The sequence below is a fragment of the Talpa occidentalis genome, unplaced genomic scaffold (genome assembly GCF_014898055.3).
Source record: "Talpa occidentalis isolate TD23 unplaced genomic scaffold, MPIMG_talOcc4v2.1 talOcc4.4, whole genome shotgun sequence".
NCBI lineage: Eukaryota > Metazoa > Chordata > Mammalia > Eulipotyphla > Talpidae > Talpa > Talpa occidentalis.
The window spans coordinates 31,325,886-31,352,892 of record NW_023604295.1 but is presented as its reverse complement, the minus strand read 5'-3'; the positions used below and the strand labels follow the sequence as shown (position 1 = coordinate 31,352,892).

The 27,007-nt window shown below is 50.2% G+C and overlaps 1 protein-coding gene across 3 annotated transcripts in view; it reads right to left on the bottom strand.

Annotated features, from left to right (window-relative positions):
- EPHB3 (EPH receptor B3) overlaps window positions 1–27,007 on the bottom strand; it is a 52,825-nt gene that overhangs the window by 16,703 nt on the left and 9,115 nt on the right. Inside the window, exons 2-3 of one of the 3 annotated variants that reach the window (XM_037525227.2) lie at window positions 19,218–19,331; window positions 9,939–10,075 (exon numbers count right to left, since the gene is read on the bottom strand). Coding sequence is in view for 1 of the 3 variants with exons in the window: in XM_037525224.2 (XP_037381121.1) it covers window positions 3,473–3,569 (97 nt within the window). In the remaining 2 variants the exon portion in view is untranslated. Of the gene's footprint in view, window positions 1–3,472; window positions 4,013–6,684; window positions 9,472–9,938; window positions 10,076–19,217; window positions 19,332–27,007 lie in introns of those variants that run through there. The other 2 variants (XM_054700416.1, XM_037525224.2) reach the window with 2 other exon arrangements.

The window sequence follows — 27,007 nt, the reverse complement described above, 5'->3', positions numbered from 1 at the left end:
GCAGGCCTTGTGATTCAGCCTCTTCATGCTGTTTAATTAGTGTAAGGCCGGCCCACGGCAGCTTCGGCTTTACTTCGCTGCGGCTGCGGCCACAGTGGCAGTGGCGGTGGAGGCAGCAGTTCTGGCTAAAGGGAAGGTAGTGACAAGCAAACTGGTTCCCCCAAATACCTGCCGTTGCCCCTCCTCGACAGCTCTGAAGTGTCAGCTCATGACACACAGGGAGGGGATAGGGGGTACCAGAGGCAACTCAAATTAGTGAAAAAGCCACAGAAATCCTGGGTCCGTTTTCCCCTCTCAGCTGCCACCTCCTCAGTGGTCACTGCTGCTGCTTCTCAGGAGACAGAGGCTCACACTGCCTCTTTCCCTCAGGGACAGGCTCCATTACAGCGGCCACTCAGCTAACAGGGCTCGGCCAGAGGGGCCTGTGTGGACCCTCACCTCTTATTATCTGGTAACTGTTTCTCTTTTCTCAGCAGGTTCCCAGCAGGGGCCTCCCCCTGCTATTTTAGGTAAAAGAGCCCCCATGATGTGGATACCCTTTTCACCCCACACTCACTCCTGGTCTGCTCACCCTACTCACCCCCACTTCCATACCTGTTAGAGATCCTGAAGGGGAGAATGATCTTGGCTTGGGGGGCGGGAAGAGCATTGCTGGAAAGGAGAGTGAGCACCAAAGAGCAGTGGGGTGTGTATGTGTGTGTGTGTGTGTGTGTGTGTTGGGGAGGAGGGGCAAGCATAATAGTCAGAGGGCAGTTTCTTTAACCAGGTTGGAAAAGACAGGACCCTGGCTCCATCCTCAAGGAAAACTGGTAAAATCCTTGGATGGAGTCTGGGTGAGCCCCATGTGTTCAGGGAGGGAAGAGCAACCAGGTGCTAGACAGCTTCTTACCCATGGGTCCATAAGGGCCAGCACCCACAGCTCAGGGACTCTGGCTTTAAATACAATAACGCCCAGTTGCAAAGCTGAATGTCTCCCCAGGCCAAGAGCAATGCAAATCCAAGCAAAGCCAAATGGATGGCTGGAGTAAGGGGGCCAAATCCCCCACTTGTAAGGCTGGGGGACAGGGGGTACAAGAGATTTTTCAGTGCTAGGGGTCCCATCTATCCTTGCCCTCTGGTCACAGCCCAGGACCTCCAGGTCCACCCCACCACTCTTCAAACTCCGTAACAGGGGTGGGGTATGGGCAGGAGTAGGGTTCAGTCACCCCCTGACCCAGCTTCCTTCCCATTCCATCCTTGCCTTTTGAGCAGAAGGGCAGGAGGAAGGGGGATGACTTCTTCCTGCCCAGATCTACCTCCCCTACACACCAGTTTCACTTCTGACACTCCCCAAGGAGAAGACCCCAGGGTAATAACAACAGCAGCTAATCCTTGAACAACAATGGCTACATGCTAAGCACTTCACACACATTAAGGATTCAATCCTCACAACCCTAGGAGGCAGGTACATCCCAACTCATGATGAGAGAGAGCCCAAAGGAGGGTAGGTGTACCCCCTGGGCTGGGCATCTCTCTTTTTCCTTTCATTTCTCACATACAAACTGAAGATTCTAAGGTCTGAGGTATGGCAAAAGTGAAGGAACCGGTTAAAGCCGTACCTGGGTGGCACTGCTACTTCACAGGGGCACCCCATGCTGGCCTGGCCTCCTAGTCAGGGAGCAGCCCTAAATCTCACTTGATGGCAGAGGGGAGGCAGTCATGGACCTCTCTTTCCGGGGCTGCTGCAGCTGCCCAGGTCCCTGCCAGCCCTTGAAACTGAATGCCCTCCCAGCTGGTCAACTCCCAGCCTCTTGAAAACCTGAATGCCAGCTCCCACCTAGGGCCGCCTCAAGGGTCTAGCAGATTGTGAGGGGTGAAAGGAGAAAGAAAGGGAATCAAAGAGGGAGGGGGGAGACTACTCAGATAGTCCTCACTCACCTGACTCCCCCACCCTACACCAGCACCCACCACACCCCACAACCAGAACCCTGGGGACCCAAAAGCATGTGTACCTGCCACCCCTTCTGGGTTAAGCCACAGACAGAGATCTGGGAATCCCAACAGGCTCACTGGCTCACACCCTTGAGGCAATCAACAACAAAGACCCACACTGGTTTCTCACGCCTGCGATCCTATCACACACATGTGGGTGAGTGTGCGCGAGTGTGGGCGCGACCTCAGAGTGTTTGTCTGGATTTGCATGTGTCCCTCTGTGTGAATCCGTCTGTCAGCACCAGTGGGCTCAGAGATAAAGGGGGCTGAGAGTTCACAGGAAGGTTTCCCCCGTGGAGAAAATGACAAAGTACCGAAGATGCCTTTCTCTTGGAGCTGTGTTCTTTCTTCCTTCCAACCTTCACATTTACTGATTATGAATATACGAACAAACCAAGTTACACAGAATTCATGTATTTTGTCCCTGAACTAAGAAAGTGACTAGATTTGTTAAAGACGCCAAAAATAAGTGCTGCCTCTATTCCAGTTTCTCCAAATGTATAAGGTGTCTTTCCCTCCACATCAAGGAAGGTTTTTCTTTCCTCTAACAGCGCCAAATTTTTTGGAAGCTCTGTGTGTGTGCCTATTGTTTGTGACCTGTGTTAGTGTCTTGGTCCCCTGCAGGCTGTGTCAAGTGGCATGTGTGTAAGGAGTCCCACCGGGACCAACAACACTCGGGCTCTTCACCCAAGTCCAGCCATTTGGAAGTTGGAGGTACCCCCTCCCCCAGCACAGTCTTGGCAGGTTTCACAGAACCTATTGAGAAGCCCGGCCTTTCCCCACCGGCTAATGGGTAACACACCGGCTCGGTGCTAGCTGGAGCAAATCCCACAACTTGAGGGGTTCCATGGAGAAATGAGCACTCGGGGTGTCCTACTAGAAGAGGGGGTTGGTAGCCACAGAGCAGTGAGCAACACCGGTGCACACAGCACCTCGTGTATAGTTGGCGCTGGGCAAACCATAAACAATAACAGACCCTCTCCTCTCCACACACACCCCCCTCCCCGCGCCCGCCCCTGACAAAGCGGGGCGCAAACTCCCACAGTTAACTCCAACGGATTCCTAACCCACGCCGCCCCCCAACCTGGGGACTCCCGCCTCACCCCCAACAATCACAACCCCGCAGCGGCCTGAGAGCCCCGCCTTGCCTGGTGGGTCGCCCACACTTGCTCGCCTGCGAGGGCTCCGCTCCCCGGCCGCGAGCGCGGGGTGCTCCCACAAAAGCGCACGGCGGGCCCTGAATTTCGAGAACGCTCAACCCGAGTCGAGCTGCCCGCGATCCCGCAACACACGGACCGCGGCTCTCCGAGCCAGTTCGAGCCTCCGAGGCGATTCCGGGGGGCGTCCCCCTCACCCCATGCTCCAGCCCTTGGAGTGGGAGCCGGTGGCGGCGCCTCTTCCGACGTGCGCCCAGCCGGCATCCGACCCACACCTTCTCCGGTCCACGCTCCGGCGACCGCGGGCACCTTCACCCCGGGCTGCATCCCCCGACGCCGCTCACCTTCCAGCGCCCGGCAGCCGGCGGGCAGCAGCAGCGGCAGCAGCAGCAGCAGCAGGAGCCCCGGCGGCAGCGGCGGCGGCGGGCGGGCTCGGGCCATGGCCGGGCGGGCTCCGGGAGCCGAGCCGGGCCGCGCCGGGCCGCGCCGGCGGGCAGTGGGCACTTGGGGGAGGGTCTGCTCCGCGGGCTCCGAGGAAAGCTCGCCAGCGATCTCCGGAGATCCCCGCAAGGAGGGGGTGCAATCCAGGAGAACGGCTCCGGGACCAAGGCGGAGCCCGGAGTCGGGCGATGCTGGGGGATGCGGGCAGCCCGGTCCCGCGGGAATCTGGACGGACCGGTCCAGGAGGATCCCGGGCGCTGGAGAGCTCGGAGCCGGTTTCGGAAAGCCCGACACGGGCGGGAGGGTGCAAGTGCTCGGAGTTCGGGGTGCACAGTAATCCCGCGGTACGCCGCGGGCCCGACTCGGAACCGGGGCTCCAGGTGCGCGCGCCGTCCGGGGTCCGAGCAGGGATCTGGCTGCGCCGCGCACGTATTCACTTCTGCGGCCCCCGGCGCGGGTGCTGCCCTCTGGGCGGGAGGGGCGGGGCCGGGCACCTGCCCGTCAACGCCGAGGCCCCGCCCCAGCGAGCGGCCGCCCACTCACAGCCCGCCAGGCGAGCCGGTTCGGCCTTGAGCGCACCTTGCAGGAGTTCGGTTGGTGGCTCCCCCCAGTGGGAGGGGCCAAGGAAAAGATGAATTAGATTGGGCGGAGCAATGCTGTCCATCAGAGGGATAACCCCGCCTCCTGCCGTCCATTGGCGTTTGGTCCCCGAGCCCGAGTGGGAGGTGGTGCCAACTAGATACAATAAGCCGGGGGCGCCCCCCTGTGGCCTGTTGGTGCCTACGGACGCCCCCACGTGGCTGCCTTTTCTCCAGGCACTTACTTAGACCCTAAACTCAGACACTGCCAGGGGGCGGCCACCATGACTTAACTACGACCAGGGCCTTCTGGCTCGTTCATTCATTCATTCCGTCCTGTATGGAGTCATTCTTTGAGCACCCACAATGTGCCAAAGACGATTACCTGCTGGTGTTACAACAATGGACAAGACAGACTGCCTCTTGGAGCTGTTCAGTGGTAGAGGCAGGCATGAAGGCATGACAGCAGAGTGGAACAGGTGTTATAGTACCGGGAAAGAATTGCCAGAATGCATGGGGGGGAGATGGTTTTGTCTGACCCTGAGGAAATGACATTCAATCTGAAATATGAAAGATGAGTAGTAGGTAAAGGATGTGTTGGGAATAAGAGGTTTTTTTTCAGGCAGAGCAAGCATACTTTGTGTGAAACCCCAGTGGCAAGAGTAAACGATATTCATTGGAGAAATCTAAAAGTTGAGAATATCTTGAATGCAGAGGGACTGAAAGGAGGCTCAGGAGTAGCTATGAGAGATTGGGAAATTTTTTAGACTCATAAGGGCTTCCTGAGAGCTAGGATTTGAAGCAGAGTGATTATCAGATTAGTGTGGCTGCTCTAGGAAGTAAGAATGGGAGGGGGCAAAGGTGAAAACAGGGAAATCAGAGAGGAAGCTGTGCAGTGGTCAGAGAGAGAAAGATGGTTGGTTTTGACTAGAGTGGTAGCAGAACGGATGGAGAGAAGTGGGCAGAGCTAGGTTTTGTGTTTTTTTAAAGATTTATTTATTTATTTATGCATAAAAGAGCTGGGGTACAGGCCAAAGATGTGGGGGGTGAGAGGATTCACCAGAGTGGGGAACAGAATGGGCAGATTGACCGAACTACACTGCTGAGGGGAGCAGCGGGGGAGTCAGGAGAGGTCTGCTGCGCCATGTGGGTTGCTCCCTGCCAGGCTGGGGGATAGAACCTGTTTTGAGGTTTTTTTTTGTTTTTGTTTTTTTTTTTTTTTTTTTTGTGGGACCCTTGCCGGCAGCCAGGGAGCAAACCGGCACTGCAGAGGCTGCGGGCAGCCCAGTGCTCAACCACTGCGCCACCAGGGGAGGCCCTGGGGGATAGAACTTGTGCTGGAGAGGCTGTGGATTGCTTCATAGTGTGGTGCTTAACCCCTTGTGCCACCAGGGAGGCCCAGAGTTAGGTTGTTTTAAGAGGCCCAGTTCACGGAATTCGTGTTTTGGAAGTTGAGATGTACTAGAGGCACATAAAGGACAACCCTCAGGTTTATGGTTTGGGCAAGTGGACTTTTACCCTATTTGCTCAACAAACATTTATAAAGTATAATAACACTAAAACAATGGTCTCATTTATTAAAAGGTAACTATTACTACAGCCTCATTTTATAAACACAACTGACACCTAAAAAGGCTTAGTCACTGCCCTCAAGTCACAAGACTTATAAGTGGCAGCAGTGGGATTTGAACCCAGGACTGATAGCTTTCAGACTCATTCATTCCATTACATTAAAGACCAAAAGGTCACCTAGATACTTGTTTAAAAATCAAAATCTGGGCCTCCCCTGGTGGTGCAGGCGGTTGAGCACAGCGCTGTGAACATGTCCGCAGCCTCTGCAGCGCCAGTTTGATCCCGGCCCGCCGGCGAAGGTCCCACATGGCATGGCAGACCTCTGCTGTCTCGCCCACTGCTCCCCTCAGCCTGTTCTGTTCTCCGTTCTGTCTCTGGTGAATCCTCTCACCCTCCTGCGCATCTGGCCTGTATCCTGGTTCTTGTATAAATAAATAAATAAATAAATCTTTAAAAAAATAAAAATCAGAATCTTAAAAATACACCTTCACCTCAGCCTTGGGACTCAGAATCTCTGGAGTGTGGGGTCAGGATTCTGGGTTTTAAATGAACTTCTCAGGTGATTCTGATTCCTATGCACATGAAAGCTTGACGATTGCTATCAGCATGCTGTCTCCCACTGCTCTAATCAGAAAAACCATCCCTCCATGGTCCCTCTGTGTGGGCACCCTCCACCTACCTAAGATTTCTGGGGGTAGAGAGTCAGAGATCAGATTCTAAGTGGCCTCTGTAGCAAGACAGTCACACTTAATCCTCCTACCATGAGGTTACCTAGTTCCAGTCCTAGGAGCTCTATCAGGGTAAATGAGATCACAGACCCCGTGTTCAAGGACATTGCTCTGAGAAAGGTCAATCTCCCTGGCCAGACACAGAGGTATATGGGGGTATATGAGGCTGAGGGAGGGGAGGAAGAAAAATGTCATGACACCAAGGCCTGGTTTCCACACCCAACCCCAGGCACTCACTCTTCCAGTGCTAAAGCCCTGGAGACTTCCAGCTACGTCTTTCAAAGCTTTAGACCTGAGACGGAATCTTGGAGATCCTTTTGTGCAACTCTCCATTGTAGAGCTGGAAAGCCTGAGGCCCAGAGGGAGCAGTGCTTGCCTGATGGTCTCTACCTTGCAGAGATGGGCAGGGTAGTATTTCAGCAATTGGCCTGAAAGCAACACCTTCCAGCAAAAGCCCGGCTCGTTGGAAGGCGGATCTGTGAGGCCGGCACTCCTGTTTACTCAACATCTGTGCCAGTTAAAGTCTCGCCCTGGACAAACACAGCCTGCCGGGCGGAAGGCACCAAGGTCCTTTGTCCTTGTGCCTGATAGCAGCAGCAGTAGCGCCAGCAGGTAACGGAGGACCCGTCTTCACCGGATGTTGGCACCATGGTTCCCACGGGAATGCTTCCTGATCAAGAGGCCAACTAGCTGGAGGGCACCGGTTACTGGCTAGTCCAGCCCAGGGCAGGCAGGTGACCACCTGGCAACAGAGGGAATGTGAGAGCCAGGCAGGTGGAAGAACAGGGACTGAAAGGCCAGATAAGGAAGACTAGAACACCTCCATCTCTTCAGGGAAGGGGGCAGCAGAAAGTCTTACTTACCCTCTTATCTTTCCAGGCTGGGAGATACCAAGGAGCCTGGGGAGCAGGCTCCGACCTTTATTTTGATTTGGAATGAAGGGAAAATGTCAAGGTCAAGGTGCCACTCACTGAGCCTGTCATCCTTTGCTCATTTTATCTAGGAGGGCGCTTAATGTAGAAGCAAGTGTTTGGGCTTTGGCATCAGAGAGAGCTGAGTCCAAATCCTGGCTCAGCCACTTACCAGCTGGGGGACTTATGATAAGAAGCTGAACATTTCTGAGTCTGAGGATCCATAGGAATGAGAGTGGGACAAATAATCATACTTGCCTGGCAGGACTAATTATGATGCTCCTGGAGACAGGGCCAGGAGCACTGCAGGTGGCTGATAAACGGTCCCTATAATAACTAATGCCCAGTCCCCAGTGGTCCCCAGCCCCCAAAACCACTCTGGAAACATTGTCAGTTTGGGGACAAGTAGAGAATATGGGTGGATTGAATTGGGACTAAACACGTCTGTGGCTGTGGCCAACTCCAAAAACTCTTTTAAGAAGATGATTTAAAAACGTGTCCTTTAGTTTGTGGGCTGGGGATAGTTGCAAGGAAGCTAAAACAGGGAGAGGACAGCTTGGGGGCAGTGATGATGGGATTGGTTTGAGCGTTTTGGGCTTCTGTCAAGGACCACTGGAGGCAAGAAAGCCAGCATGGGCACCCCAAGCAAGGGTTGATGGTCCAGGGCTGGGTGGTGGCACTGTGGTCTAAGTCATCGGCTGGGTGGTCATTTACAGGAAGAGAAGGAAAGACTTGGGGAGGAGCCAGTCGGCTGTGAGGGAAGGGAGGACAGGAGTTGAGGAGGTGAATTTGGACAGGCTGACTTTGGGAGGCCTGTGAGACATCCACATGGGCTCATTAAGCATCTGGCTTCACCGTTGCCACCTCCTTCAATGACCCCTCTCCTTACCTTGTGAGTGCCTCTACTCCCTTCTCTGTCCTTTTAAGGCACCACCTCAGGACCTTTGCACGAGGAGTTCCTTCTGCCTGAATGTTCTTCTTTCAATTCTTCACAAGGCTCCATCTTCTCGGAATTTAGCTTTCTGCTTAAATGTCACCTCCTTGATCACTTTGATCTCCTCCCTGCTCCCCCATACCAACACTGTCTACCCCATTGCACCATTTTATTGTCCTCATACTACTTAGCAAGGAGATAGTGGCTATGATATTATTTAGTCATTTGTTTACATGCGTATTGTCTATCTCTCCTAGAATGTACGCTTCCTGAGGGCAGGTCTTTTTTTTAGTTACCACTGAATACTTCTCATTAGCAATTTTCAAATGAATATTAAGTATGGCAAATGTGTGGCATTCATGCTGCCATTTCCTCTCCCCAAGCCAGTGGCAGATACTGCTCTTGGATTATGGATGCCTTCCTCCAGCAATGCCGCTGACAGCCCTGTTGCTCGAGTTGGCACATGAAGTTAAGCCTGCCTTCTTGCTACCCATACGACCTCACGTGAGTCGTTTCTAGCTCAGTTTCCTTATCTGATATCTCATCCAAGATGTCAGGGGGAGAGTCTTTCCACCCCTTCTTCATGGACTGAACTTCAACCCTGCACTTTCCTCCCCTCTCTGTCTCCCCTGTTTTCTTACCAGTCCCAGAAAGCAAGACCAGTAGAGACTATTGACACCTGGTCCAACAAAACCCTCATCTGCAGATAAGGAAACAGCCCAAAGAAGTAAAGTCAAGGGAGCCAAAAATCCAACAAAGATGAGTTGTCCACACCCAGTGCTCTGGCACCTGCTGGGCACTGCCAGGAGCAACTCCTCTCAACACTGGCGTGGGGGGTGGGGTGCGGCTGCAGCATCCTTCTATTCGGGCATATTCCCAAGCCTCAGGAGGCAGGCGGCCTGGCTTCTCTCCAAACCCTGGGCAGTTGGCAGGAGCAGGCTGCCCTGTGGCTTCCTGCCCCCTTCTCCCCTTCTCCGACTTCCGAGCCACCCATTCAAAGGAGGTGAGATAGGGCCTCCCTGGTGGCGCAGTGGATTAAGCACCACACTATGAAGTGATCTGCAGCCCCTGCAGCACAAGTTTGATCCCCAGCCGGCCAGAGAGCAACCTACATGGCGCAGCAGACCTCTCCTGACTCACCCGCTGCTCCCCTCAGCAGTGCACTTCGGTCAATCTGCCTGTTCTGTTCCCCTCTCTGTCTCTGGTGAACCCTCTCAACCGCCCCCCCCCCCACATTTCTGGCCTGTACCCCAGCTCTTGTATGCATAAATAAATAAATCTTTAAGAAAAACAAAAACAGGGTCTCCCCGTTGGCGCAGCGGTTAAGTGCTGGGCTGCGAAGCTGCCCGCAGCCTCTGCAGCGCTGGTTGGATCCCCAGCCGCTGGCAAGGGTCCCACATGGCGCGCAGACCTCTCCTGCCGCCCGCTGCTCCCCTCAGCAGTGTACTTCCTCAGTCTGCCTGTTCTGCTCCCCGCTCTGGCTCTGGTGAATTCCCTCACCCTCCCGTGCTTCTGACTGTACCCAGTGCTTGTATAAATAAATAAATCTTTAAAAAAAAAAAAAGGTGAGAAAGACACAGACCTCTTCCTCTACAGTTGCTTTTGGAAATTGCCTTGGGATATTTGGGCCAGAGTGAGGCTCTTACCTGTTCCAAAGCCAATTAATGTCTTATTGGCAGCTTCTGGCCTTTCTCTTCTTCTGCTCCAACCTGGATCATTCCCTTCACTCTTTTGAAGCTATTCCCTGTCTGGTGCTCTCTGACAAAAACGTGGTGTGGCTTTCCTAGAGGAAGGGTGGAGGAGGAAATAGATAGGTATTGACTACATCACCCTATGATCTTAAGTGGAGGTGCTTTATACATCTCCCAGAGAGGGACACGCTTTAGCTGCCTTTGAGCTTGCCGCTGCAGAGCTCTTGTTTGCTAACGGTCTTTTCTTGTGGAGAAGCAGTGCTTCCTTTTCTAGCAGCTATTTGAGGAAACGCTAATGTTTGCAGGAACAGACAGCCAGCTCCCCAGCTCAGGAGGACAGCGAGGACCAGAGGGATCCAGAAGTGCTAATTAAGGACCAATACCGATAGACATTTGGGGAAAGTTTTAGAAACAGCAAAGACTGGTGCTTTCATGTTTAATTGGGAAGGAGGGAATATCAGGGACTAGGGGAAATTTTAGGGAGACAGCTTTTAACTTGATATTAACATTTCCACCTATCTATTGAATAGTTACCATGTGCCATGGGGGAGCAGCACAGATGGGCACCCAGCCCACCCTGCCAAGGAGAACAGAGTTCATGGAAGTCTCCCTTGGTTGACAGACCTCCTGGACCTCCTGTTCTCAGCTTACACCAGAACAGAGACTGTAGGGTAAACGGATTTCAGGCTTTTCTACACTCCCACCATTAAGATTGCCCTGCCTCATGGGGCACCTGCAGTTGTTACATTGTTGTAAGCTGTCTTGTTTACTTCTGTGGGTCATGGGAGGAATATTGAGATAGTCACCAAGAGAAGCAGGAGGGAGGCAGGAGAGAGAAGGAGCAAAAGAAGCCAGAGAAGCCCAGAGTGAAGACTTGCAGGCCTACAGGCCCCCTAGCACCCCTGATTGCTGTGTAGCTGTTTGCCACACTACATGTAAAGCTCAATAAAAGCCTGAGAAAGCCACCGAGGGCTCCAGGACTCTCCTTTACCCGGTCTGCTCGGATCCTAGAAACCTGCCCTGTGCCCATCCGGCCCCTACAAGAGACACAACAGGAATTTAAGAGTTGGCCAAGTGAGGGGCTTCCCGGGTGGTGCAGGGGTTAAGGCTCAGCACTATCAAGCTATCGCCAGCCACTGCAACTTGAGTTTGGTCCCTGGCCAGGGAGCTGACCCACATGGCGCAGCAGAAGACCTCTCCTGTCTCACCCACTGCTCCCCTCAGCAGTGTATTTCAGTCAGTCTGCCTGTTCTGCTTCCCACTCTGTCTCTGGTGAATCCTCTCGTCACCACCCCCACCCTCTGGCCTACACCCCAGTTCTTAAAATGCAAAAATAAATAAATCTTTTTTTTTTTAAAGTTGGCCAAGTGAGGATGACAGAGGGAAAAGCCCTAGCAGAGAGCTACTCTGCCCTAGACACACCTTGGAATACCCTGTGAAATTTTTAAATATGAGGGGTGTCTACCCCCCCCCCCACATCCCTCCCTACAGATCCCTTTCTGGGGCAAGGCCTAAGCACTACTGTGTTTTTTTTTAAATAGTTTATTTTATTTTATATAATTCTTACATCATTTTTCATTTTTGCACAGTGTATGCATTTTCATTTTGGTTATAGTCCCCGTACAGTTCCCACCCCCTTTATTTTGGCCCTGATCCTTCCTCTTCTCTCCCCACTCCCACCCCGATAGTGTGTCTCTGGTTTATACTATTGTGTTTTAAAGAAAACTCCCCAGGTGAGTCCACTGTTGGGAGAGATGGCGGGAGAACCACTAAATCATATAATATGTGTTGGGGGACAATCCAAGATCACTGGTGGGGTTAGCAGAGGCCACATGGTGGAGGAGTTCACCAGTGTGTGGAGTTTGGAGTTCAGCGCATGGGAGAGAGGATGGATTTCAAGCAAAGGGGTATATCCATCATATTTGCTTTCCAAAACAATGCTTCTTAGTCTAGCTCCTCCCCTCTCCTCTCTTTCCCCAACCAACTGATGTGCAGGGATCCCTAGAAAGGCCCACTCAGGACTACCAGAGCCAAGGGGACTTGCTGGGGGCTCTCCTTTTCTCTGCGGAGCTAGAGGCCTTTGCCAGGCCCTGCCTCTATCTCTGGGCAAGGGGGATCCTTGGCTAAGTTTGGAAAAGGGTCATCGGAATGCTCGACCCCTCCTCCCCTATTGTCCCTGCTCCCAGCATCCACCCAGGTACTGATTCTGGCCAGTTTCATCCTGGGCATCCTTCCCGAAACAAGCCAGAAAAGGCCCCTGCTCTGCCCCAGGCCTCCAGGAGGCACAGCACAAGTGAGGAACTTTCTTCTCCCTGTTTTCCAAAGCTACCACTCTGGGGTCAGACCGAATGGCATTTTCCTTTTCAGAATGTATTTTGTCAGGTTTGAGTCTCTACCGCTACTCACTTTCTGTGCTTCCTGTGCCCACCTGGGAGGAGAGGATTGCAATGAAGGAAGAAGGGCTTCCGAATCAGACAGGTTGACCTCCACTCCCATTAGTTTTGTGACCTGAAGCAAGTCATTTATCCCTCTGATTTTCAGTTCCCTCATATGTAAGATACAACATCAGCCTTAAGGGACACTTGTGAGAAATTCCTAAAGCCTGAACAAAGTGCTAGCACCTAGTAGGTCTACCATTCACTACCATTAATTAATGTTAATTGTTATTATTACTCATGCTGAGTGTTCTGCTAAATTATAGCATTTCTTTGAGCTTTAGTGTGCCTTTTTGTAAAATAAGAAGATATGACATCCAACTTGTAGAGTTGCTGTGGATGCAACACACAGATAATTTGTGGGATGTTTTATTCAATCAGGAGATATTCCTGGGCCAAGAAAATGCTAAATATCTACCAGGCCCTTCAGATCTTCTGGTTCGCACTCAGTGATGGGGGTTCATATCACTTCTTGCTGGCAGATTGACAGGAGCCTTTCAAAATGTGTCAGGATGAAGCCCAGAAGTGTCATAACATCATTCAGAGTGTGGATCATGTATATGAGAGCAAAGCCCAGGGTTTGCAGTGTATTTGAATGATCTAAGACATGATCCCAGGGACAAATCTTCATAAACGGCCAAGACTGTAGGGTAGAAATCATCTCTGTGCATTTCTTCCTTCCTGCTCAGGTCAATGAGATGAAGGGTCTAGTAGGTGGGATTTGACCAGAGGATCCGGAAATGGCAAAATCTTGCTCTCCACTAATCCCCCTATTCACGAAGTCCCTAAGGTTATGAGGATAAATATAAATGGGAAACCAATGTGCCTCTTGTTTATTAGCCAGATCAGTGAATGACTTCCCCATGGCAGGCTTCTCCTGGAGCGGGTGGGACCACAACTCTAGAGCCGATGGGACCTCACAGCTGGAGCTCTGCCCTTGACCAGGAACTGCTGGCTCCAATGCAGAGTCTTGCCCTGGCACTCATGTGGAAGACAGGAGAGGAGGAGATGTTGGCTCCAAGTCAGTTATCTTACAGAGCCAATGGCACCAGCAAAGGAAGCGGAAGGAGGGCGGTAGGAATGTGGGTGTGCCTTGGAAACTAATGGAGTATATCAACACCCCTGGACGGGAAGTAAGGGAAGGAAAAGGGCATGAAAGGGGAGAGTCTCCACCTTTTAGATGAACAAACAAGAGAGGAATGATTCCTGCCTTTAAGGAGCATGGAAAATTAGCACCTGATGAAGTAATGACAGTGAAATAAGTGCTGTGCAGAAGAAATGGGTAAGGTTGTGCTCAGAAGATGCTATGGATACTGACTTTTAAGAATGACTCTCTGGGGGGCCTCCCTGGTGGTGCAAGGGGTTAAGACGCAATCTATGAAGCAATCCACAGCCTCTGCAGCATGAGTTCAATCCCTCACCAGGGAGCTACCCACACGGTGCAGCAGACCTCTCCTGACTCTCCCGCTGCTCCCCGCAACAGTGTATTTCATCAGTCTGCCTGTTCTGTTCCCCACTCTGTCTCTGGTGAGGTCCTCTCACCCACCACACCTCTGGCCTGTACCCTAGTTCCCTAGCTCTTGTATGCATAAATAAATAAATCTTTAAAAAATAAATAAAATGAAATGAATCACCTGCTGCTGTTTAAAAAAAAAAAAAAGAATGACTTGCCGGAAGATGTTCACTGGATGGCGAGACTCTGTCACAACACAAACGCATATCAACCACCACCATGTACACTTGAGACTTCCTTGGATAATGTGAAGAAGGGGCCAGGCAGATGGAAGCTCAGTTATAAACGAGACACCTTCCCTGATGGTTTTTCACGATGCTGCAGAACCCAGAAAATGTTGACTAGCCCTCAGTACTGTGATCCCCAGGTTGATCATCAGGTTATCAGTGTCAGATGACACGAATGTGGGGGGGCACCAGCAACACAGATAGGTCATTTTATTCTGGAGCATTTTATTTCCCATGCTCCATACCCCGCTTATTCTCTGGCTCTGGACATCTCTGCTTCCCTTCAGGCACCTCAAATTCAACATGTCCACATGATACTCATCATCTTCCCACCCAACCCTACTGCTTCCTCCTTGGTTCTATATTCAGTAAAGACCACCCACCAGTGCCCACTCCAGAAACCTGGGCGTCTGTGTAGACTCCTCACCAAGCTTCCATCATGCATTTGTTATCAGTCATGACAAAGCTGAGCCTGTCTTTTCATGTCTCTAGTCTTTCAGGTCCTCCTCTCCTTCTTAGTTGCCCTGGTCTAAGTTAGTACTTCCTCTCCTGCCTATTGGACTGCAGTTACCTTCTAACTGGTCCCTAAACTCTGAACCACTGAGTTCTTTTAAATTAGTTTTTTTAAAAAGATGTATTTATTTATGCATACAAGAGCTGGGGTACAGGCCAGAGATGGGGGGGGGTGAGAGGATTCACCAGAGACAGAGTGGGGAACAGAACAGGCAGACTGAGTGAAGTACACTGCTGAGGGGAGCAGCAGGTGAGACAGGAGAGGTCTACTCCTCCATGTGGGTTGCTCCCTGTCTGGCCGGGGATCGAACTCACGAACTTGTGCTGCGGAGGCTGCGGATTGCTTCATAGTGCAGTGCTTAACCCCTTGCGCCACCAGGGAGGCCCTAAATTACTTTTTGTGATCAAGTGAGGTGCCCCGAGCTGGCATAGAGATTGAAAACATGTGCTGTGCAATCAAGCAGGTGGTTTAAGACTTGTCATTTACCATCAGAGTGACCTTGAACAAGTCAGATACCTTTCTTCACCTGGAGAACAGAGATAATAGCAGGACCCATGTGGCACACAGCTGCTATATTTGTTTGCCCCAATCTATTTGCCTCCATCCCACCCTTCCTTTGGGAGATCCGGCTCCTCGGCTCCACACGGCAGGGTTGTCAGTCACAGAACCTGATCCCCATCACAGGGGTGGGCATTGGCCCAGGTCAGGCCAGTCAGAGCCTTTCTATTGGGAACTGGACTCTTCACGGAAGGCACAGGGTCTGAGAGTAGGTGTTGCTGAGCCAGTGGAGCAGGGTCCACACACAGTCACACCAGTCCTGGTCCCAGTCTGCCCCCTCAAAGCCTGGCTGCATCTCTTCCCTTCAATTCTGTAGATCTCCTCCCTTTTTCCTTCTCTCGCTCTTCCCTCTCCCCTCCCCCTATTCTTAGCTCTCCTCTCTCCCTCCCCCTCTTTTTCTCTGCCTCAATTAAGGCCTGTTTCTGACCCTAAATCCTGAAGTGGATATCACTATATTGTTGCCAGGATAAAATGGGGCTGAGCCTGTGAAGCCCAGTTCCAAGAATGTTAGCTATTGAAACAAAGCCCCCTCCCCAGTGACCCTGGAGCTAAAGTCAGCTGGGAGGTGTGGTCCAGGGCGATCATTCAATGAACCGTGGGCACCCAGCTGATGGCGAGCCACAAGAGGGCAGGGATTGTGGCTGCTCTGCTGACTATTGATCAACACCCTCCCCTTAATCCCCAGGCCAGCCAGGTGTCTAGCATCTAGTAGGTCCTCAATAAACATCCACTCCTTGTTGACTGATATTTGGAATCTTTAAATATAACCATTTGCCATTCTCACAGAAGGCACGGTCCTTGTAAAACCCCTCCAGGTCCGAGCTGCTTTTACTGGGTTATTAGTGCCAGTCACCCCTCCTATAGAGCAATCCCAGTCTCTGGCTCTTGCATCTGTCCTAAGAATTCCTCAAGCTTCAGTGCTGTTGCTCTTTCTCAATGCTACTCGGCCAGCTTAATGGTTATTGCTATTTTTGTCTCTTCAAGTAACCACAGTCCCCTCACTTTGGAGAACTGTTTCTCCCCAGTTCAATCACATGATTCTAGTAGACCCTTCAGTCAGTGTATACCCCACCCCCACACTCCAGGCTCATCAAACAACTGGGGCAGACCATGGAATTCCTTTCATTTCCCAGAGCGCAAGTCCCAGGAATTGGGCTTGCTGATGGCCATCTTCCCCAGCAGGGAGAAAGTCTGTCTCTGGTCACGGAAAGTGAGTCAAGGAAGAAATACAGAAGGCAAAAAGAGACCTGACAATATCGTTCAAGTTCTTCTGTACAGTCTGTTTCTGTGACGAATCCCCTCTAGGTGAAAGATTAACTCATTTCTTCATTTAACAAACTTTTATTAAGCTCCCCGTATATAAAGGGGAAGACAGAAATAAGTAAGATACTGTTACTGCCCTTGAGAGAGGAACTGTGCTGTGACAGGCATGCACATGTGTGGGTGTCTGTGTGCGCGCACACACACACAGAGTAGATAATGGAGGAGGCACAAAAGCAAGAGGGTACACTATCCTCTGGGCCATGGCAGCAGGAAGAGCAGCTCAACAAAGACTTTGTGGAGGTGGTGACCCCAGAGGAGTCGTGAGCCCCCATGTAGGAGTGAGCCTCAATGAGTCTACTCTTAAAGTGAGAGCCTGGGCAGCCAAGGCTACTCAGTGGGAATGCCTTTGTGGGCTTCTTTCTGAGGGTAAGCCTCTGTGGCATGAGCGCATTGCTGTGCCCGAGGCCTTCACTTGGGAGGTGACGCAATGCTGGATGGGAAGCACTGAATGCAGATGCCCTGATCCATCTCCCACCACAGAGCTCCCATTGTGCCCTGGCATTTCCTCCGGAAGTTTTGATGCTAGGAGGCTGCCCTAAGCTACCTTTTCAGGTTCATCAAATGGCTCAATTATCTATCTAGGATCCCAGATTGTCTTGAACTGAATGGATAGGAGAAGGGTGGAGGGACTGTCTAGAAAAGAAAGTGCCAGAGGGAGTCCACAAGCTGTTAGCTGGAGCCGCTTGCCCACAAAGAGTCCCTTTGTTATTCCAGGAGGTGTTGTCACAAGAGCTTGGCCACAGTTCACAAAGCACATCCAGGAACTGTTCTCGGGAAAGCGCTGGCAGGGGGCAATGTCTGGTGGCCTGGAACGGATTCTTAAGACTAGGAGGGGGAATGCCCACCAGGCTGCCTGGCACCACCTACCCCTGGGGTGGCTGTCCCTTAGCTGTGACCACAAGGCATGACCTCGACTCCACAGTGAGAGCACCTGACCTCCTTTGGAAAGGGCTTCCCAAGCAGAGGTCAGCTCCTCTGTGAGCTGAAAGGTTGAGAGGGCGCCCACTTCCACCTTAAACCATGTTGTGGCAGCAACAACTGCAGCTCTTCCCTGTGATTTGTGTCACATGTGCTCTCTGCCCTCAACCATCTCCACACGACCACAGCAGAGTGTCAGAAATTGTGGATAAGAGTTGATCTGAATTCCTGTTCTAATAGCTAGGATGACCATACACTTTTTCTTTCAAACCTGAACACTTTGAAGCGTCAAAGGAAGCTATTAATAATCGTGTTGGGACAACTGGCATGAATTGGGAGCACTCCAGGCAAACCTAGAAGTCTGGGCTCCCTATTAATTCCCTTGAACAAAAGGTCAAGACAAAAAGACGATGGCGTGAAGCAGATTGGTGGTGGAGATGGCCAACAAGCCTTTCCAAATTCCCAGTGTGCTTCATGTCTCTCACCCCATGTTTTATAGCAGGATGTTCTGAATTAATAATGGCACAGCTTGCCTTCACGACCTCAATCCAGACTTGGCTGAGGACTTAATAGCCAAGAACACAATCTAGATGCATTCCCTGAGTAACTATTCGTCCATTGTGTTTGCCACAAAGGGCTATTAAGCACAGAATAAACAGGTCATCTTATACATGTGAGATGTAGCAATCCCAAGTGTGGGTGAGAGCATAGGGCAGCGGAAACTCTGGCGCACTGCTGTCGTGAGGGCATTGCCACAGTGGACGGAAAGGATACAATGCCCTCAGCCCTAGGCATACACCCTTGTGAACTCTCAAGCATGTGTACAAGAACACCCGAGCAAAAATGTTTGTAGTAGCAACGCCTTTAATAGTAAAATTGAGAGGAACTTTAAGGTCCATCAACAGTGACATGGATTTTAAAATCTGATTAAAAAGTGAGCAGAGGGGTCCTCTCTGGTGGTGCAAGGGGTTAAGACACAACCTATGAAGCTATCTGCAGCCACTGCAGCATGAGTTCGATCCCTAGCCAGGGAGCTACCCACATGGTGCATCAGACCTCTCCTGTCTCGCCCGCTATTCCTCTCAGCAGTGTATTTCAGTAGATCCACCTGTTCTGCTTCTCACTCTGTCTCTGGTGAATCCCCTCACCCCACCACCCCGGCCTACACCTCAGTTCTTCTACGCAAAAATAAATAAACTGATATATGTTTTAAAAGATTGATAATAGAGAATAGATCATTTAATCACAATTACTGATGTGACAACTGTCTTTTCATTATATTTCTTGGTTGTTGTAGGGTAAATGGTGTGGTAAAAGGTTTTCAGGCTTTTCTGCCCTCCCACCATTAGGATTGGCCTGCCTGATGGGGGACCTGCAGTTGTTACATTGTTGTAAACTGGCTTATTTACCTCTGTGGGCCAGGAGAGGAGTGCTGAGAGATAGTCACCGAGAGAAGCAGCAGCAGGAGAGAGAAGGGGAGAAAGAAAGCTAGAGAAACCCAGAGTGAAGACTTGCGGGGGGCTTGGAAGCCTACTGGCTTCCCGGCCCTCCAGCACCCCTGCCTGCTGTGTACCTGGTTGCAGCAATATATGTAACAGCTCAATAAAAGCCTGAGAAAGCCACCGTGGGCTCCAGGACTCTACCTGTCTGCCAGATTAGAAAACCTGCTCAGTGGACATCATGCTCCCACAGTTGTTTTTCTGGTTCCTTTTCCCCCCATTTCCGATTTGCTGGATTATATCCTACCTTATTTTTTTCTCCTTTTCAACGAATTACTCATGAATGTATCTGACATACATATATGCATTTCTTTTTTCTTTTTCCACACAGAAATCAGGACATCTGCTGAGTCATTTCTGCCTGAGAAGAAAAGAAGAGAGAAAATGAGTCGTCTGTCCCTTGCTCTGGTGCCATCCTGGGTCAGGGAGGCTCAGCTCTGGTCTCCTGACATCAGTCCCCTTCCCAGTCTTGCCCGTCAGAGTCTCAGTTCCTACTGAGCCCACTCTTCAAGGTGGAGGGGTGACCAACAACACCCCAGCCCAAGCCTGGCTGGATTCCTAGGCAAAGATCTGAGCTTTAACACTCAGCCAAGCCACAACCTGAGAATTTCAGAGAGCCTCCTCTAGAGGGCACTGCAGCACCGCCCAGGAAAAACCATTTGCGGGGAAACCTTTTACATTCAATTAGCAAAGCACATGTTGACCCTTGAAAAACAGGAGTGAGTTAAAGGTGCTGCCCCTCCCATCTCAAAAATCCTCATATAACTTTTGACTCCTCCAAAACTTAACTACTGCTGCTGACCAGAACACTTATTAATGATATCAACAGTTAACACACTTTACATGTAATATGCACCATGTATGCATTCTTACACTAAAACAAGCTAGAGAAAAGAAAACATTAACAGAATTATGAAGGAAGAAAAATAGACTTACACAATTGTACTGTGTTTAAAACACCATGAGCTCATCACCCGTTTACAAGAAAATCTGCATGGAGGTGGTCCTGTGCAATTCAGTGCTCAAAGTTAGTCTGTTGAGCTCCCTGCAGCCAGTGTCCTGGGTTAGCTAGATACTGAGATGCAAAGATCAGGGCACAGGTGCTGCTTTAGGGAGTGGGAGGGGGATTCAGAGCCTGCTCTGACTTGGGCCTTTTCCTCCTTCTGGGGATTTTAACTATAGACACACACACACACACACACACACACACCCCTAGACGCCACACAAACCGCACACCCTGCACCCTGGGCTTTGAGTGTCTGCGAGGAGATGGCTGTGGGCAGACCCCAGGCTGCAAAGGAGGTGGATTAGAGACTCTGAGGAGAGTGTGGAGCAGAGCTGCGGTGAGTTTACAACACGAACGAACAACCCCCACGGTCCCCAGACAATCCACATATCATTAGAGTCACTGTAAAAGAGCCTATTAAAATGCACACATGTTAACCACATGTGGCCCAAGGGTTACATAAACTCATCAACACCCACTAACACATTAGCACAGACTTACTGAGCACTAGGCTTGGGGTGGAGGCTCTTTGTCAGAGGGTCACAGGGGAGAAGAATGGTGTGGTCTTTAAGGAGAATTGACTTCATGCAGACACCGTGCCAGGGCCTTGCATGCTTTCTCCCTCTTGTGCTCACAACACTGCCGGACTGGGGGCACCAACATTATCCCCAGTTTACAGAGGGGAACACCGAGGCTCAGGGAAGTGAGATGACTTGCCCAGGATCACAGAGCTATGTAGTTGCAATTCTTTTTTTAAAATTTATTTTTATTTATGCATACAAGAACTGGGGTGTAGGCCAGAGGTGTTGGGGGGTGAGAGGATTCACCAGAGACAGAGTGGGGAGCAGAACAGGCAGATCTACTGAGATACACTGCTGAGGGGAGCAGCAGGAGAGACAGGAGAGGTCTGCTGCGCCATGTGGGTCAGCTCCCTGGCCTGGGATCAAACTCAAGCCTCAGCAGTGATAGCTTGATAGCACTGAGACTTAACCCCTACACCACCAGGGAGGCCTGTAGTTGTAATTCTAATCCTGCCCTAAGGGAACCAGAAGTTAGTTGGGAGATATGTAGATTAAAAAAAAAAGACCATCCCACAACCAGCAACTTCAAACTTCCCCTCTCTTTCTCCCACTCTCTTGCCTCTACACACATTAGTTTGAGAGTGTCCCCTGAGAAGAAAGGGGAAGTTCCACTGTAATGTCTCCAAGTGGCCCTATGATATCCAAGATGCACACAGCCCTGTCATGTGAGCCACGTGACCCAGCTGGCATTATGGTGCAGAAGGTATCAGTGGTGGGTAAAGATGCCAGGTCAGGCTGGGGCCAAGTTCCTAGGGGAGATTCACAATGAGTTCTCTGGGGTTCTCCAGCAAGTTTGTGCCCTCTGCAGCACATAATTATGCACCAACCCCCAAAACATAATGTAGTTCCATGGGACAGCGAGTAACCACACCGCAGGCGCTGCCTGTAGTAGGCTGGGTCTTGTCAGACCTACCAAGTCGTGAGGTCCAGCAGGCCCAGCATCGTGCACTATCAGATGGAGACAGTTTGGCCAACTGAGCATGGGCAAGGGTCAGAAGGCACAGGCAAGAGCAAGGCCCCCACCACTGTCATCCTGTGCCCCTTCCACAGCTTGTGCCCATGGCTGTATGGGCTCCTGTCCAACCAGCCAAATGAGGGAAAAGCCTGAGCATGGGTTACAGATGGACCAGCTTCCAGGGTCCATGGCAACTGAAAGTGAATGTAGCAGCACTGCAGCCTCGCTCAGGGGTGGCCTTATAAAAACAGGGAAAGTCCCTCCAACTGTTGAGCCAGTTTCAGGTAGTAGTCTCATTGTCCTCTTTGTGTGTGGAGACAGTGTCCTGAAGTGAAACTAGGTACCATGCTTGGGCAGAGCGGCTAGTGGCAGAGATGAAGGTTGTGCATGCACCCAACAACTTGATATCCCATATCAAACTCCATCTAGATACTTCTGAACCTCCAACCTTCCTGATGCCAGTGCAGCCAGAGAGACTTATGAGTCACCACCAGAGGGCACTGGTTAGACAGTTACATCCTTTGTTGACAAATGACTGGGCAAATGTGCAGAAACACCAGGGGTGTTTTTCTTTTCCTTGTTACAGAGATTGGAGCCATACAAATGCCAGGAATTGGGAAGAAGGGGAGAGATCATAGACATCTACCCAGGCTAGGCCATATGAAGATGGCTGTGTGCCTATCGAAGAGTCAGTTAAGGAGCTTGACTCCGGCCTCCCCAGTGGTGCAGTGGTTGAGCGCTGGGCTGCGAAGCTGCCCCGCAGCCTCTGCAGTGCCGGTTCGATCCCCGGCCACCAGGTGAGGGTCCCACATGGCGCGCGGACCTCTCCTGCTGCCCGCTGCTCCCCTCAGCAGTGTATTTCGTCAGTCTGCCTGTTCTGCTCCCCGCTCTGGCTCTGGTGAATTCTCTCACCCTCCCACACTTCTGACTGTACCCAGTGCTTGTATAAACAATCAAACAAACAAACAAATAAATAAAAAGGAGCTTGACTAATAATGAATTGAGAGGTAGAAGGAGAAACTTTCTTCCTCCCTTCCTTTCCTATCTTCTTCCCTTTCTTTCCCAATATGTTATATTTATATTATATATTATGTACATTATGTTGACTATATTATATCATTTTATTTTATAGCTTTAAAGTTTTCAAAGTACCTCCAGGTAGATTTCTGTTGTGAAGCCAAGCCTCAAAACAATTGAGAAGTGAGCATTACCACAGACAGACTCAGTGCCCTGATTGAGTGACCGTGATTAAGATTACACAGCTAGCCAGAGGCTAGACCTGAACCCAAGACCTTCCAATTTGAATGATTTGGATTCATAATCATTCTTGTCACAGCTGGATTTGTGGTTCTACAGGCAAGAGTCTCAGACTTCTCTGTGATTATTTCCACCTAAGGGAGAGAGAACGAGGTTAACTTAATCATCCCTTTTCGAGTTTTGATCAACTACCTAACTTGTGAAGTCCACGGTACACTGGAGCCAGAGTCCACCAAGCTTGCCCTACCAGATGTCTTTGTTAAAGGTTCACAGGACCTCCAAGCAAGCATAGGTGGAACCCTACACCCTCACTACAGGGGTCCTCAGCACTACCTGGTCATTCACCTGCATTCACTCACCTCAGCTACATGGCCACTCACCTACCATGCAGCCCTTGAACCCTGACTGCACAACAGCATCTCCTGGGCAGCTTCTACATGATTCCAAGGCCAGCCCACCCCAGGTTAAGCATGGGGCACTTGGGGCTCTTGGGTGATACTACTGAAGGCAGCAGTAACTCCCCATACCTGAGGTGCAAAGCTAATGATTTTTGCCCCTCTGAGCACACCTTACTAGCACAGAGGAGGGGCTTATGATGGCAACAGATTTACCCCATGTCTTATTCATGAAGCATCAGGGCAGTGACGCAGAGGGAAAGTGAGACACAGAAATCCACAGAAGAGGACAGATTAAGCCACGGAAGTCCTGGGCTCCAGTCTCAGCCTCATCACCATCATACTAGAAGTCACTTGGTTTAGAGGACCCAAGGTAAGGGTTACACCTGCCTCTTTAACCAGTTATGGACCTCAGGTCAGTTAACCTCTCTGAGCCTCTATTTTTTAAAGGACAGGTTTATTAGGAAAAGGAGAAAAAGAGAGTCATCTTCATAGTCAAGGTGGACAGAAGTAATGCTGATCCTCTATTTGTCCACGTTTAAAGTAAAGACAATACCCTCTTCTTAAGACTGCTTTGAAGTTTGAATTAGAACCATCATTACACAGATGCTTAGGTGAACTTCAAACACAAATACAACAGAGTATGTTCTTATTTTTGAAACAAGTAAGATGTATATGGGAAGTTTTAATAATAAAGGAATCTTCCTCCTTCATCTCCAACCACCATTTGCACTCCCAGAAGATAAGTACCATTACCAGTGTGTGTGCATGGTAACTAATGTATTTCTAAAAGGGCCTCCCAGAATGTGCCAGATTTAGGTTCGTTAATGTTATGGAGCACTTACTACCTTCAAGACTCTTTTACCCATAGCTCCTCTTTTAATTATCAAAAGCAAAACAAACAAAAACCTTGTAAGTAGTATTAAAGCTCCTACTTTTCGATATGGAAACTGGTTAAGCCATTTGGCTAAAGTCAAACTGCAAGACAGTGAGACAGTGAGACCACCAGGGCCCAAACCAGGTCTGATAACTGAACCTGAGCCAGAACTGCACCTGAACCACTGTTCCATGACCACCCCAGAAACCCTCCCACACAGGTCTGGGGGAGCTGATCTTGTCCGCACTGAATCAGCCAGTGTGTCACTGTGTTTGGGTGTTTGGGTGTGCTCATGCCATTGTGTGTGTGTGAATATGGCCTGTGTGAGCAAGCCCTGCATGGTGCCTTTCCTCCTAAGGAGACTGTGAGCTCCCTGAGGTAGGAGCCCAGTCAGTCTTGGCTCCAAGATCTAAAGTCCCTGTGGCCTTGACTAAGCTACCCAGGGACTTCAGCTCAGGTGTAAAAGCCAGCACCCCTTTTCACACAGCCCCCACCTCACTGCATAATCACTGAAACCCTGTTTTCCTTGGACTCTCCTTCCCCCGCTCCAGAGAAGGCCATTACAACACAAACAGGGACACAGAAGCCATGAGGCCCCAAATGTCAGAGGTTATCCTCCAGCCACGCTCTCACCAGCATGTGACTGTCCTCAGCTCCAGGCAGTGCCCACAGGCACACTGGAAAGAACACTGTGCTCCTTACCATTAGATCCTGTCTCCTTCAGCCACCCCCTTGCACGAGACCCCAGCCTCCTATGGTACCTGAGGAGGAGGACAGTCATCAGGGGGATAGACAGCTCCCTGTGAAGCACTCTGTTCCACACAAGGAAAGGGATACTTGGAGTAAGGGTCAGCCTCTGGGAAGGAATTTCTCATTCAAACAGATGGAGCCTGTGATAAGCCAGTCTTTCCCTTCTGAGAACAAAAACTATCTGTCACCAGACAGGGGAGCCTGATCCCATTCTCTCCCACAAAACAGGTAGGTAAGTGAGCAGCACACCAGCAAGCCATCCCATCAGTAGTCAGAGGGAAGGACCTGTGGGGTGGAGTTCCTAGGGCCGGAATGAGTATTTGAGACCCTCTGGTCAAGATTGAAAAGAGGATTCCGCAGACACTGGTGAGGGCAGGCAAGGACTCAAGCCTCATTGATTAGCAAAGGGCAAGAGCACTGGGGAGACGCTTCTGGGCAGGAGAGTAGCTGAGGAGTCAAGGGTCGATATAAGCTTTAGGACTGCGGTTTGAGAACAAAAGAATTAGACTTTATGACTGAAAAAGCAAGCAGAGTGGACTTGGCTAAAGTCCATTCTTGTTGCTGATAATTGGAACCAATCAGCTGCAGGCCCAGGGGTCATACAGTCTCTCGTGACCACCTTCAGGGTGAACATCTTACGGAGGCCGTGTGCCCGCAGCCAGGCTGAACAGGTGGGGTCTCAGAGTCGGGGCTCTTTCTTCTGGGTTTGCAACTCCCCTTTTCTCAGAGCAGCCAATTTGATAAGCTGTGGAAAGATAGCTCAGACATGATTAAAAAAAAAAAACAAACAAACAACAAAGAGCCAAGGAAATTTATGGCAGCAGGTGTCTGGGCTTAAAGTCATCAGGTTTTTAACCTTTTGTTTACCAGCCCATGGGAACAGCAAAATTCTTGCAAATTTTTTGCTTCTTTTCCTTGATTCCTGTCTTGAGACCCTTCCTATCTCAGTTCCACAGGGTTGTGGCTTGAATGGTAAGGAAGGACTGAGGTAGGCCTCGAAGGCTGGGCCTGGGAGAGGTTGGGAGGAGGCTGTGGGAGAAGGTGAAGAAAAAGAAGGAGCCAGGGATCCCTGAAACCTGATGGAAAGGCTTTGACATAGAGAATGATCCAGTGACCTGAATGGAAACTCCACAATAGATTTGCAGGGACTCCCCTTCTTAAAAGCTCTCAATCAATCAACATTACCTCACCCATTCCCTCCCACCCAGTTCTGAAGAAAGGTTCGATTTCATCACAGTAGTTAACTTTCTCTCCCATTCCATCTTTTACACTGAGAAACTAAGAGAATTCCAGGACTTTGGAATGTCCTACTTGAGCAGAATCATGGCTCCACCCCAACCCTGTTGAACACAGCCTCTAAAAAGATTCTTAAAAGGTGCTTATAATGAGATGTCATGAGCCAGTTTCAAAGCAATGCCTCTGTGTGTAGCGTTCCAAGCCCTGGCTTCCTCTTTAGTCTTGCTTCCAGGATTAAATGAGACAAAGCATGCAAAATGTTGGGTACCATGTTTGATGCCAGGTAGCACTTCGTAAATGTTGACTATGATTTTGTAATGGCCAAATCTACCCCAAAGTTATGATCCAATTAGTCATCTCCCAGTTTGGTCCCTTTCTGCATGAACACTGCTAATTATTCACAAGCTAAATTTTCACTAACTGAAGCTTTTCTCATAGACTCTCTGAGAGCAAGCTCCCCTACTAAGTAAAACATGTGATTCAATTTATGAAATTTCTATTTTTGTCCCACCATTTTTAGAACTATCTTTTTTCATCAGCTAAGGAATTAGACCAGGTAAACCGAGACCTTTTCCAATGAAAAATTCATGACTTGTGTCAAGCGAAGCACCATCTGTCTACTCAAGTATCTTCAGGGTCAAACATCAACCAAAGTAGTTGAATATTTTGTGGAGAATCATTTGCAGACTGAGAGAGCTGAACCAAAACAATTAACATCCAATGATGAATGTCTTGTCAATACTGAGTTCATATGCATGCAGTACATAATTCAGAGAGGATTCAGTCTTGTCTGCCCAATTTAGCAAACTGAAAAATAAAAAAGAACTAAAGACTGTATCCTAGGAATTAATCCATGATGCAGGGGCGGAAAGCTTTAGTCAGCAACACATTATTTGCAGAACCCCAACTGATAGCTCATCCAACACTCTCACAATATGAAAATGGTTAAGTAAAATTTGGCTCACCCAAACCCTTGGAAT